This window comes from Balearica regulorum, chromosome 24, assembly GCF_011004875.1.
Source record: "Balearica regulorum gibbericeps isolate bBalReg1 chromosome 24, bBalReg1.pri, whole genome shotgun sequence".
Lineage (NCBI taxonomy): Eukaryota > Metazoa > Chordata > Aves > Gruiformes > Gruidae > Balearica > Balearica regulorum.
In genome coordinates, this window is record NC_046207.1 from 4,319,170 (window position 1) to 4,331,191 (window position 12,022).

At 46.5% G+C, this 12,022-nt stretch overlaps 1 protein-coding gene across 7 annotated transcripts in view; it reads left to right on the plus strand.

The window, feature by feature from the left end:
- ACLY (ATP citrate lyase) overlaps nt 1–12,022 on the plus strand; it is a 31,128-nt gene that overhangs the window by 14,933 nt on the left and 4,173 nt on the right. For 2 of the 7 annotated variants that reach the window (XM_075775061.1, XM_075775062.1), the window contains exons 8-22: nt 1,048–1,162; nt 1,653–1,789; nt 2,180–2,241; nt 2,417–2,534; nt 2,691–2,845; nt 3,255–3,345; nt 4,485–4,514; nt 6,253–6,394; nt 8,224–8,392; nt 8,898–9,002; nt 9,257–9,453; nt 9,620–9,701; nt 10,773–10,883; nt 11,418–11,545; nt 11,735–11,828. In XM_075775061.1, the coding sequence (XP_075631176.1) occupies nt 1,048–1,162; nt 1,653–1,789; nt 2,180–2,241; nt 2,417–2,534; nt 2,691–2,845; nt 3,255–3,345; nt 4,485–4,514; nt 6,253–6,394; nt 8,224–8,392; nt 8,898–9,002; nt 9,257–9,453; nt 9,620–9,701; nt 10,773–10,883; nt 11,418–11,545; nt 11,735–11,828 (1,736 nt within the window). Of the gene's footprint in view, nt 1–1,043; nt 1,163–1,652; nt 1,790–2,179; nt 2,242–2,416; nt 2,535–2,690; nt 2,846–3,254; nt 3,346–4,484; nt 4,515–6,252; nt 6,395–8,223; nt 8,393–8,897; nt 9,003–9,256; nt 9,454–9,619; nt 9,702–10,772; nt 10,884–11,417; nt 11,546–11,734; nt 11,829–12,022 lie in introns of all 7 variants that reach the window. The other 5 variants (XM_075775063.1, XM_075775064.1, XM_075775065.1 and 2 more) reach the window with 3 other exon arrangements.

Here is a 12,022-nt window from a genome sequence, read left to right on the forward strand (position 1 = left end):
GTGCTTCAGTTGGGGAAGGTTTTTGTAACACGGCCAGGAAATCCATTTAGCTATTTCTCTCCATGTAGCTTGCTGGATGCCAGCACTTAACTCAATTTGCTCTTAAAAGGATTAGTTCAGTTTTTGTCTCTGAATCATCCCTCTGCAAGTCACGGTGAAGGTTATTATGGCAGTGCCTTTGCTGAGAATTTTAATGAACTCGCAGTGAAGTGCTTCACAACAGGCAAGCACACTGCGATACAGGAACACCACGTTGAGCCAAATTACAGCTCCCTCGGTGATTACATTCTTGGCTGCAGAGACCGTGTAGCCATGGGTGTATTGATTTTCCAATTTCCTCTGGTCTCAGTCCGCAGACAAAGTCAGAACAAGACCTTTCACTTCAGAGGTGTTGACTGCCGTACACGGAACCGTGAAACCTGGGAGGTTCCCAGGGCTGGCTGAGCCGTGGAGGAGGCGGCCACCGTTCATGGAAAGGCCAGTGTAGTACAGCTTGGTGAAACATCACCAGCAGTCAGCTGCGTTTCCAAAGGTTTTTGTGTGCAAACAGGAAAATTCTGCTTCTGGGTCTGCACTTTACAAATGAAGGAATATCAGATTTATTTATAGCAATCACTTGTGACTTCACCTGGGACAAGCAAGAGGCGAGCCAGCAGGCCTTAGAAAGACAACGTGTTCTTTGGAGGCTATGATTTTTCTTTTTTTCCCCAAGCAAGAATCAGAATTTGAACGTACGCTCAGGTTGATCCCCTTTGAATTTGTTACCAAGGGAATGGCACAAGCTGTCTGTATCCAGTCCAATCTCAGTGTTCTGTCTTGGAGAACACCTAACACAAATCGGTCCTGGCCCCTGAGAGATGAAGCTGGGTCTTCATCCCTTACAAAAATGGTGTTTCTAGTCCCTGAGGGGGACTGCTGTCCCCTCAGTTGTAGTTGAGAGGAGATGTGGGAGCTCTGCATGTCCAAACAGGCCCAGGAAATGGACCCTCTGGTTTGGAGGAGGACACAAAGGAAGTTTAAATTGCGTGCTGCTCTGTTTGCAGGAAGCCTACATTGCTGACCTGGATGCAAAGAGTGGAGCCAGCTTGAAACTTACTATTCTCAACCCCAGAGGCAGGATCTGGACCATGGTGGCTGGTGGTGGTGCCTCTGTGGTTTACAGGTAACAGGAACAAGGTTTCCAGAGACGGGGGTGGATTTACAGTGCTGGGAGAAAAGAATCGATGCAGTCTCTGGAAAGGAGACTCTTGTAGAGCAATCTTTCCTACACCATGTCTGCTTGGGACCTCCAGAATGAAGATGCTGTGCAGATTTCTTACCAAGATGTGGAACGTAGTGTCCTTTAGAGATGACAGTTTAATTCTGTAAGGTTGAGATATGGTTTCTTTTTGACTTGGAAAGAAACAAGCTGGCTGAAAGCTGTTTATGGTAATATTATTGCTGTGGTAGTCACCGAGTTCCCATCATATCTAGGAAGTATAACAAGATTAATTGTGACTGGCACCAAGAGGAGAGCAGCTTTGTTTTCAGCAGACAGCATGATCTCTCTGTTACAAGTCCCACTTTCCCAGGAATTTGGAATGTGTTATGAAGACCTTTATAGTGACTCAAATTATAATTAATCTCTCTTTTTTTTTTTTTTTTTTTTACAGTGACACCATTTGTGACCTGGGAGGTGTGAATGAACTGGCTAACTATGGGGAATACTCGGGAGCCCCAAGTGAACAACAGACCTATGACTATGCTAAGACTATTCTTTCCCTCATGACACGAGAGAAGCACCCTGAAGGTAAGAGAGTTGCTGCAATTACAAAGCTGCTCAGCTATGAAGCTGCGTGGGGGGGGGGGGCGGAACTGAACAAATCTGGGCTGTTACTGTGCTTAGACCTCCCTGGCAGAGCTTTTAATGTACTGCTGCCTTCTGAGTGAAATAGCGATGGATTTCTGTCAGCTCTTGCTTCAGAGACAGGAGCAAATGTGCCCTGAGATATTCTTATCAGAAAAATTCTTGCTTGATACAAAGCTCTTCTCTTCCAAGCTCTGCTAAACACAACTTACCGCAAACTACTGGCTAGTCCGAACTCCAGCATTGTTTCAGTTTATGTCCTAATGTGCTTCATGATCCTACAGCACACTGTGTTCTTGAAACAGTTTTATTTATATGTGTTTCTTCCCTCAGGTAAAATCCTGATCATTGGAGGCAGCATTGCTAACTTCACCAATGTAGCAGCCACTTTTAAAGTAAGTGACTATTCAGAAGTACTAGCAAATGCCCACAGTCATCAAGCCCGAGCCATTCTCCCCAGTTGGGTGTTGTGCTGAGGCTGACAGCACATCTCTTTCTGGAGTTCCTGGGAGGAAGGGACTGGGTGAACATTGGGCTGCCCAGTTCACCTGGCTTGTACATTTCTTTTAGGGCATCGTGAGGGCAATTAAGGATTACCAGGGCCCTCTGAAGGAGCATGAGGTGAGGATCTTTGTACGAAGAGGAGGCCCGAACTACCAGGAAGGATTACGTGTCATGGGAGAAGTTGGTAAGGACCAACCATTTCCTTAAGTTTTGTTCTTGCATCTTGTTTCTTCCCCCTGCTTTCTGCGGAGCCTTTTCGAGGTTAAATGCTTCACTTCGGCAGAAGCTCGTCCTGTTCCCTTTTCCCCCCAAGGCTAACTGTTCTTGCATGCATGCACAGGGAAGACCACTGGGATCCCCATCCATGTCTTTGGCACGGAGACTCACATGACTGCGATTGTGGGCATGGCGCTCGGCCATCGACCCATCCCCAACCAACCGCCTGCTGCAGCCCACACCGCTAACTTCCTCCTCAACGCCAGCGGCAGCCCCTCGGTGAGTTCCTTCCCCTCCCTGAAAGGCAACGCTTGTGAGGAGCCTCCTCAAGGCAGCTTCCCTGTCTGAACAGGTCACAAACGGGTCTTGGCCACCACTATCAGCACAAAGGCCCAGGAAGCTGAAGCGGCTCTGCCTGTAGGGCTTATCAGAAAGGGCCCTCCCAACATGCACCTTGCTCATGCAGAAAATGTGACCCCCTCAAAACCATCAGTGAGACTCTTGCATCTACTGGGATCTTGGGCATTTAGGAGTTTTCCCTCACTTGACTGAAATGGTCCTATCTCAAAATTGACTCTCTTTGGTTTTCTTTGTAGACTAGCATAGCCAAAGTGGCCATCTTTTCCTACATGCTCCAGGCCTTGTCCGGCACACCATCCCTTACTGACTTGGCTTCTGAATCTTTCAGACTCCAGCACCAAGCAGAACGGCTTCCTTCTCAGAGTCCAAACCTGATGATATTGCTCCAGCCAAGAAGGCAAAGCCGACAACACCTCTTGGTAAGTCCAGTGTTGGAAGTGGTCGCTAGCAGTTCTCTTCTGCTCCAAAAGGCAGAATGTGGACTAAACTAATGCTTTTTCTGGATGTAAAGGGAAGCAATTTTGTGGTACCTGTCTATCTTTGTTTTGAATTTATTTAAGTGCTTTGAGAATATTGTCACTTGTGCTATTAGCTCATACGCAAGGTGAGTCAGAGTTGCTTTGATCTGGGATGTTCCTCTGAAGGGAACAGCATGGTTTAGCTCCAGCTTTCCCACATCCCCTTACACAAGGCCAGCGGACAACAGGTTAGAGTGTCTGTGCTGTGGTTGCTGAACTGATACCTGCTCTCCAGTTAATTCCCTGGGGGATGTTCCCATGGGATGCTGCTGGAATGATGTAGGTATTCAGAAAGTCCTTGGTACATACTGCAGCTTCCTGGATGAGCGCTCTACAGTCAGTTCAGTAGGAGTTGTGATGTACTCCTCACACGTTTAGGGTTGGAGGGTCCTGTGTGGTGTGTGGTTTTTGTCCTGTTTTCCTACAAACGGAAGTTTGTAGGAGGCTTCTTTAGCATGGTAATATGCAAGAGCTTTGGCAGGTTTTTGCTTGTGTTTGTTGGAAGCCTTATTGAGTAAAAGCATGTTGTATGGGGGGGGGGAAACGACAGTAGAATTGGGCAGGTACAGAATGTGATAATGTCGAGGTCCTCCTCCCTTCAATGTGAGGAGACACTGGCCTTGTTTACAACAGTATGGCATGGTGATGGCAAGATTTGGGTCCAATTCCAGTGAAATGCATCACAAAATCCACTACTGCTCTTAATCATTGTGCGCAGAATTTTGCACGAGCAATGGCTCAAAAATACAGTGAAAATGTTTGAGCTGTGGAGCTTGCAGCACAAGGAACTGCCACCTGAACCTGAAATGTGTTTGTGCTGGGACAAGCAAAAAGTTGATAGATGCCAAAATGCAAAATTTGATGTCCAGATATGTGGAGAGTGTTCCAGTCCGCTTGTGTTTTACCAAAAGCAAAACCCAAAAGACCTGAGTGCTGTGGGGAGGAGGGATGCTGCAGCACCCCATGGCAGGTGCCCTGCTGTTGGCATGACAGCAGCCAACTCTGGCATATAGCTGCATGAGTGGTTCTCTCTTTAACAGATTCAATCCCAGCTTCAAGACCTGGTTCAGGTAGGACATGTGTGACAAGCTTAATGTGCCTGGCCTTGCTGGCAGCTGACTTTTAGTTCTTGGTTTTGTTGCTGTTTTTTCTCTCCAAAAGTTTGCAGTGTTGTCTGGTCCTTCCCTTCCCTCCTGCCCAGCATATTTGGCTATCACCATATGAACTTTTCATCTGTTTTTTCAAGTGTAGATCACATACTCTCTTGCACAAAAACTTATTATTTCTGGGGGAGAGAGGGACAGGTCTCAAACAAACTTTAGTTTTTCTTCCCTTATCCCCTACAATCATTATGGAGAAAAGCAGACCTAGGTGTATTGCGAAAAGCTCCGTTCTCTTTGCTTTCAAAAAGGAGGAATCACTAACCATGCCTAATAACTAACATTTTGTTTCAAAGGGAAACAAAATAGTGCAGGTGCCTTGCTTATTTATGAGCCTTGAAGGGCACAGAAAAGTCACTGAATGAACTAAATGTTCTTGTTGCCTTATCAGTTCAGCAAACCATTAAAGCTTGTGCTCAGTGAAGTCATGGGGATGCGAAGCACTCTCTTGAGCTCTGTGCTGGATGAGAATAAACTGCTGAATTGGGGTCAAGGCAGAGTTTCAAGCCGTCTCCACTTTCGTAAGAGGAGGGACAGCAGAAGGGGGGCTCTCATTCTTCCTCGTGTGGTCTCGGACAGATGTTGTCACCTTCCTGGGCCTGCATCTTCCTATTTCTGTGAATACTAGTATTACCTCCTTGCAGGCACCTGCAAGATAAACGGAATTTTTCAGGGTAGGCAGTTTCCTAATAACAAGTCATGTGGCCATGCATCTAAACTGTGAACATGTAGGAGAACAGGGACTGATTTCTTGTTAAAGCCTGCACAACAGTATCCTGTTTAATCCCTAATGCTGTTTACCTCTGATTCAAAGCCAAAAAGAAATTAGCTGTAGACTGAATTGGGATCAGCGGTTGGATCAGCTCTTGAGTTCTTAAGAGTTTTAAAAGGAACTCTGCCTGGAGTCAAAGGGAGGAGCTCAATATTTGGCTGTGACAAGTGGTGTAAGTGTACTTTAAGCAAACAGTCCATCCTCACTAGCTGAACAGTTGCCTTTCCTGTGATTCTGTCCCCAAAGCCAAGTTTTGGGCCACGTCTAAGTTCTTGGAGCCATCAGGTTTGTGTTGGATTCTGATCATCAAAAAAAACCTGAAAACAAAAGCTAAGTATGTAGAGCTCCTTTGCTTTCTTTGTCCGCTCAGTTTCCCGCTTTTCTTTTTATTTCCTATCGTTCTACTGTGGTGCCCTGACAAACACAGGAGGCAAACTTCCTGTGGTTCTCTCAGATTGTGCAAATAAATAAAATTTAGAATTCTCTTCCTCTTCAGCTTTGCAGAATAAAACTATCTGGGAGGAACATGAATGGCCCATATGAGAAGAGGAAGAGGCAGTTTTCACTTCTTATCTCTCCTCTCCTACACCAGCTCCGCCCTGTGATTAAGCACTTGCCCATTTTGTGGAACACAAAACTTGGCTATTGTGTTCCGAATCCTGGGAAGGGGGATGCTGCCTCATCTGCAGTTTCTTCCTTAGTGTGGACAATGTGGCTACGACATCCTGCAGCTCACCTGCTGGGTTCAGTTTGGAGGGAGGGCAGTTTGCTTGTCTAGGAGACTTTCAGCAGATGTTTGGCAAAGTTGCAGGTTTTGTCTTGCACAGATGTATGTTTTGAGCGCGTTTTGGGTTTTCCCCCTCTCTCTCTAAGCAGGTAAAGCTACCACCCTGTTCAGCCGTCACACCAAAGCTATCATTTGGGGGATGCAGACACGGGCTGTGCAAGGAATGCTGGACTTTGATTATATTTGCTCCCGGGATGAACCTTCAGTTGCTGCCATGGTTTATCCGTTCACGTAAGTAGCCTGTGTTGACCGCATTATTTTTCTGACTGCTTCCCTCAATTTTTTCTGTTAGCTTCCTCATCTTCTAGTCCCTGCTGTTCTTTAGTGTAGCTCTGCCCTAGTCTACATCTCTGCTTTAACACCTTCTCCTATGCTCCCTTTCACCATCAGGTTGGCTTTGCAGACTGCTTCCTCTTTCCTTCAACCATTAATTTCAGGCTGCTCTGTTGAAACAGCTTAACGTTAGCCACATAATTTAAGTCCCACCTCATGCTCTTTCAAAGGGTGTCCAAATTCTGTTCATTCGCTCGGCAAGGAAGGAAGGTATGACTAGTTGGGCTTTCTTTAACAGCTCACTGGCTTCACAGAGGCAGTAAGGCTATTGTAAGGTTTCTTCCACTCATCTGCTGTTTGCTGCATGCTTGTCTGAGACATCTTGATTTGTGCCTGCAGCAGCTGGAATTTTCCCCTCTGAATATTAGCCAGAATGGGAGCAGCTCTGCTAATAAAGCAGTCTGTCTGCCATGTAGCCAAACAAAATTTAAGAAAAAAAATAATCTTGTTCATACTCTTTCCTATAGCTAGTAGTTTCTAAGCAGGCAGGAAGTGTGCAGATCCTTCCGTGGGAATAGAGTTCTCTTGTGGTATTCACCCTCTTTTACCTTATCCCCACAGCTAACGGGGATGAGAGAGGCTTTTGGGTGTTTCAGGTCGCCCTCAGGAGGAACCTCCAGAGCATGAGCTGTTTTGTTACTGTACTTCATGAGCGTGGGGAGGGGGTCTCCCTGTCAAACAGGGCAAGTAGCGAGAAGGAAAGGAGTGGCTGTCTGGCCTGCTGCTGAGACAGTGAGATGGGAGCACGTACAAAGGTAGGAGGTTTGTTTCATTTCTGTGGTATTTACAGACATCCAGGATAGCTGATGTCTAATCAGCCTCTGTCCTGCAGAGAATTTTTCCTCTTGGCAGTTAAGTACCTTGTGCTGTTAGTCTGCAGCTCTGATGATAATTGCAGCTCTGTAGTATCTTCTCAGCAAGTGCAAACCTCAGGGTACTAAAACTGAGTGCAGGCATAGTCACATCTATAGATGAGTGGGAACCCGTTGCAGTTGTTTAATGAAGAAAAAGCAATAGGGATTAAAAGTTTAAGGCTACCTATAATTATCTGATTCTGCGTGACCTTTTGGAGGAAGCCAGGCTGGCAAAACCTGGAATGTTCCATTACAAATGTACCGGTGTGGGGACACAGCTGCTATCTCTAGACTCTTAACGACTGAACAGATTAGATGTCAATGAAGTTCCAGTCAGAGCATCTACCATGTATAAAAGACAGCACCTGCAGTGACGCTTTCCTAGGCACGTCTCCTTCAGTGTGCGTGGGGCAGGGTGGGTAGAGCCTCACTGTAGCAGAATTGGAAAGCTGATTGGCCTTGTTCCCTGCAGATACTGGTTTCCTGTTCCCCCAGTCTGGTATTTGTTCCAGCCCAGTAATGCAGCTTTGCATGCATCTCATTCATTACTCTTTCTGTGCCTCATTCTGTCTTCCAGCTTGGAGTAGAATTGAGGCTCTGGTAACTTCACTGTGGGAGAGCTTATTCATCTTGCTGGATGCCTCTGTCCCCATTAGCCCGTCTCCTTCCATATGCTGCTCTGTTCTATACTCTGAAGAACCTTCCGCTGTTAGTATGGTCCCTCCCCATGTACACTCACTTCCTAGTGAGTCTCACAGTCAGTCTTGGTGTCTGAGAATTGGGGTTTGTAAACTCCTCTGTCTGCATGCACTGTATCCCTTTGTGTTTCCGGTAGCCTTAAAAGTCAGGGCTCTTTCATCTTCTGCTCCATAGTGGTGACCACAGGCAGAAGTTCTACTGGGGCCACAAAGAAATCCTGATCCCAGTCTACAAGAACATGTCAGATGCCATGAGGAAGCACCCAGAGGTGGATGTTCTCATCAACTTTGCATCTCTGCGCTCTGCTTATGACAGCACTGTTGAAACCATGAATTATCCACAGGTGAGTGAGGGATCGAGAAGCAGCCCAGGAAAAGAAGGAAGATCTTGTCAGTAGGGTATCAGTTTTCTTAAACCGTGATGGCATTAGCAAATTGGCTTGGTCTTCCACCTTGGCAGATAAATACCTCAATTCTAACTCTGTAGGCCCTAATAGGATACTGGAGTTGCATAGCAAATTCTAATGCCGGACTTGCAATTTACGTAAGAAGAACTTGGCACATCTTTGTTAGGAGTGATTACTTTGGGTTGGTTAAAGTACAGTGCTGCTTTAATGTGCAAGGGGGAGGAAAAAACCTGCTCCAAGCAGTGCGTTGAGACTGTTGTGAAAATCACAGCAGACCACGGATCCATGCAGTGGGCCTTCCTGCGTGTGAGTGCACAGCGTGACCTCCCGAGGGCCTGGCAAGGGGCCGAAGCTGGTCGTGCCGCCGAGCAGCTGCTTACCTTCTCTGTCCCGCAGAGCCGCAACGCTGGGGGTACTAATGGTTTGCTTTACTTTCATGCAGATCCGCACCATTGCCATTATTGCCGAGGGCATTCCGGAGGCCCTGACACGCAAACTGATCAAGACAGCTGATAAAAAAGGAGTCACTATCATCGGGCCTGCAACTGTAAGAACTGGTGACCTTTTTCTCCTCTTGTCCATCTGTCTTAATCTTCAGATCGGCTTTCTCTGAAGCATAAAGTATATCCTACAGTCCATCTTGTCTTTAGTCATATAAAGCGTGTGTTAGTTTCTCATTTTAAGGTCATGTTACTGTCTTCTGTTACTTGTATAAATACTGATGAGACTGTCTTACAGAAACATTCCTAAAGTTCATGTATATTTTACAGGGCTTTACATCTTTCTCCAATTTTCCTGTAGGTTGGTGGGATCAAACCAGGTTGCTTTAAAATAGGCAACACCGGAGGCATGCTGGATAATATCTTAGCATCAAAACTCTACCGTCCTGGCAGTGTGGCTTATGTTTCACGGTCCGGAGGAATGTCTAATGAGCTCAACAACATCATTTCCCGAACCACCGACGGGGTCTACGAAGGGGTGGCCATTGGAGGAGACAGGTAGGACTCTGCATCTTCAACAAAGACACCATTTTCTTAAGTCAGTCAACAGAAGAATTGTTAGTAATTTGGAGGAAGAAGGGCAGGTTGGCTCTTAATTTTTCTCCTTTCAGAAAAGTTGATGAAACAAATTCAACTTCCACCATTTTCCCTGTATTCTACCCAGATACCCTGGTTCAACTTTCATGGATCATGTCTTGCGTTATGAGGATACTCCCGGAGTGAAAATGATTGTAGTGCTTGGAGAGGTGAGTGAGACCAGCTCACACCCATCTGAGAAATACCCAACTGTTTTGTTTTGGGAGCTCTGACCTGGCTGCAAGGATGCCAAATAATAGCTGCAGCTAAGTGACAGCTCTTCATACTGGTCTTGAATGTCTGAATTTTTATTTCATGCTTCTTTCATCAAAAGAAATTGAGTATTGCAGCCCTGAGGAGAAGGACTTGGGGGTATTGATTGATGGGAAGCTCAACATGAGCTGGCAGTGTGCACTTGCAGCCTAGAAAGCCAACCGTGTCCTGGGCTGCATCAAAAGAGGTGTGACCAGCAGGTCGAGGGAGGTGATCCTGCCCCTCTACTCTGCTCTGGTGAGACCCCACCAGCAGTACTGCGTCCAGCGCTGGGGGCCCCAGTACAGGAGAGACATGGAGCTGTTGGAGAGAGTCCAGAGGAGGCCACGAACCTGATCCGAGGGCTGGAGCACCTCTGCTATGAGGACAGGCTGAGAGACTTGGGCTTGTTCAGCCTGGAGAAAAGGCGGCTCTGGGGAGATCTAATTGCGGCCTTCCAGTACCTGAAGGGGCCTACAGGAAAGATGGTGAGGGACTGTTTATCAGGGAGTGCAGTGACAGGACAAGGGGGAATGGGTTCAAGGTGAAGGAGGGTCGATTTAGATTAGATGTTAGAAAGAAATTCTTTACTGTTAGAGTGGTGAGGCACTGGCACAGGTTGCCCAGAGAGGTTGTGGAGGCCCCATCCCTGGCAGTGTTCAAGGCCAGGTTGGATGGGGCTTTGGGCAATGTGGTCTAGTGGAGGGTGTCCCTGCCTGCAGCAGGGGGGTTGAAACTAGATGATCTTTAAGGTCCCTTCCAACCCAAACCATTCTATGAGTGTATTCCACAGACAAGCATAGTCTCCCCTACTTTAAAAACAAAAACAAAAAACAAACAAATAAGGAGGCTTTGTTGTGAGACTTCAGCTGTTATTCAGTGAAAAAGGAGGGAAAAAAAATCCAAGTAATGCTTCCATGCGTGTCTTGGCGCTGGTTTCTACAAAAGTGCAAAGTTTTCAACCAGCTCAGCACTCTCTCTTTCTGCAGATTGGAGGCACAGAAGAGTATAAGATCTGCAGAGGTATTAAAGAAGGTCGTATCACCAAGCCAGTAGTGTGCTGGTGTATTGGTACTTGTGCCACCATGTTCTCTTCAGAGGTACGTGCAAAAATGGGGGCAAATGCATGAACTAAATATATATCCACAACAGGAAGACATAAGTCAACTTCTCTCACTGTGCCTAAACTTTCCAGCATTGCTGGTAGCAACTTAACATCCAGAAGTTAATAAATATAAATAGAAAAAGCTTTTTGTGCTTCTATAGTCTGCCACTGGACATTTCCAGGGGATTCTGCATACTTGTCAAGGGAGCCCAAAGATCCCAGGGAATGCAGCAGATTCCAATAGCCACTTGCTTCTGGAGTGCGAGTGGGAACGATGGAGAGTGGGGGAATTTAGGGAGGCAGGAATTCAGTGGAAGAACCTGGAGTGATTCCAGATCAGACAATGCCCTGCATGTTGCAGTGGTGACTTGAGTTGCAACCCAGAGTTCTGTTAGCCCAAATAAGAAGGCAGATGGGCAGTCACTGGTATTCCTGTCACCCGTTTTCTAGTCAGGTCTTTATTCTGTTTTACTCTCCGCAGGTAAACAACTTGCGTTCCTTACCGCTGTATCTTCCCTTGTTTGTGTAGGTGCAGTTTGGCCATGCAGGAGCTTGTGCCAACCAGGCTTCTGAAACTGCTGTTGCAAAGAATCAAGCCTTGAAGGAAGCTGGTGTGTTTGTTCCCCGGAGTTTTGATGAGCTGGGAGAGGTCATTCAGTAAGTCACACTAAGGCACCGTCAGCAGGGGACAAACTATTAAGGCACTGATTCCACCTTGATAAAGAATATATTCCTGCATAAAGAAAGCAACTTCTATTTATTCTTGGGTTTTAAGGTCTAGATTAAGACCACCTCACTTGTATCTCTTATAAAGGACTTAAGTTAATAAATGGATTCTCTCTGTAGGTCTGTCTACCAGGACCTTGTGGCCAAAAGAGTGATTGAACCAGCCGAGGAAGTGCCTCCTCCAACTGTGCCAATGGATTACTCCTGGGCAAGGGTGAGCTCTGCTGTTTTACCTGCTTTTTGGTTCCTTAGAAACCAGACAGGATGTTTGCTGTGATTCTGGATGCTTATGGTGATGATGGCGTTGCCTTGGGGTTTTATTGCACGCTTTATAATGTTATCTGTGAGCTCCCTGGCTATGCTGGGTCTAGGCTGTGGAAGTTGCTCTGAGGGCAAGCTTAAGGCATT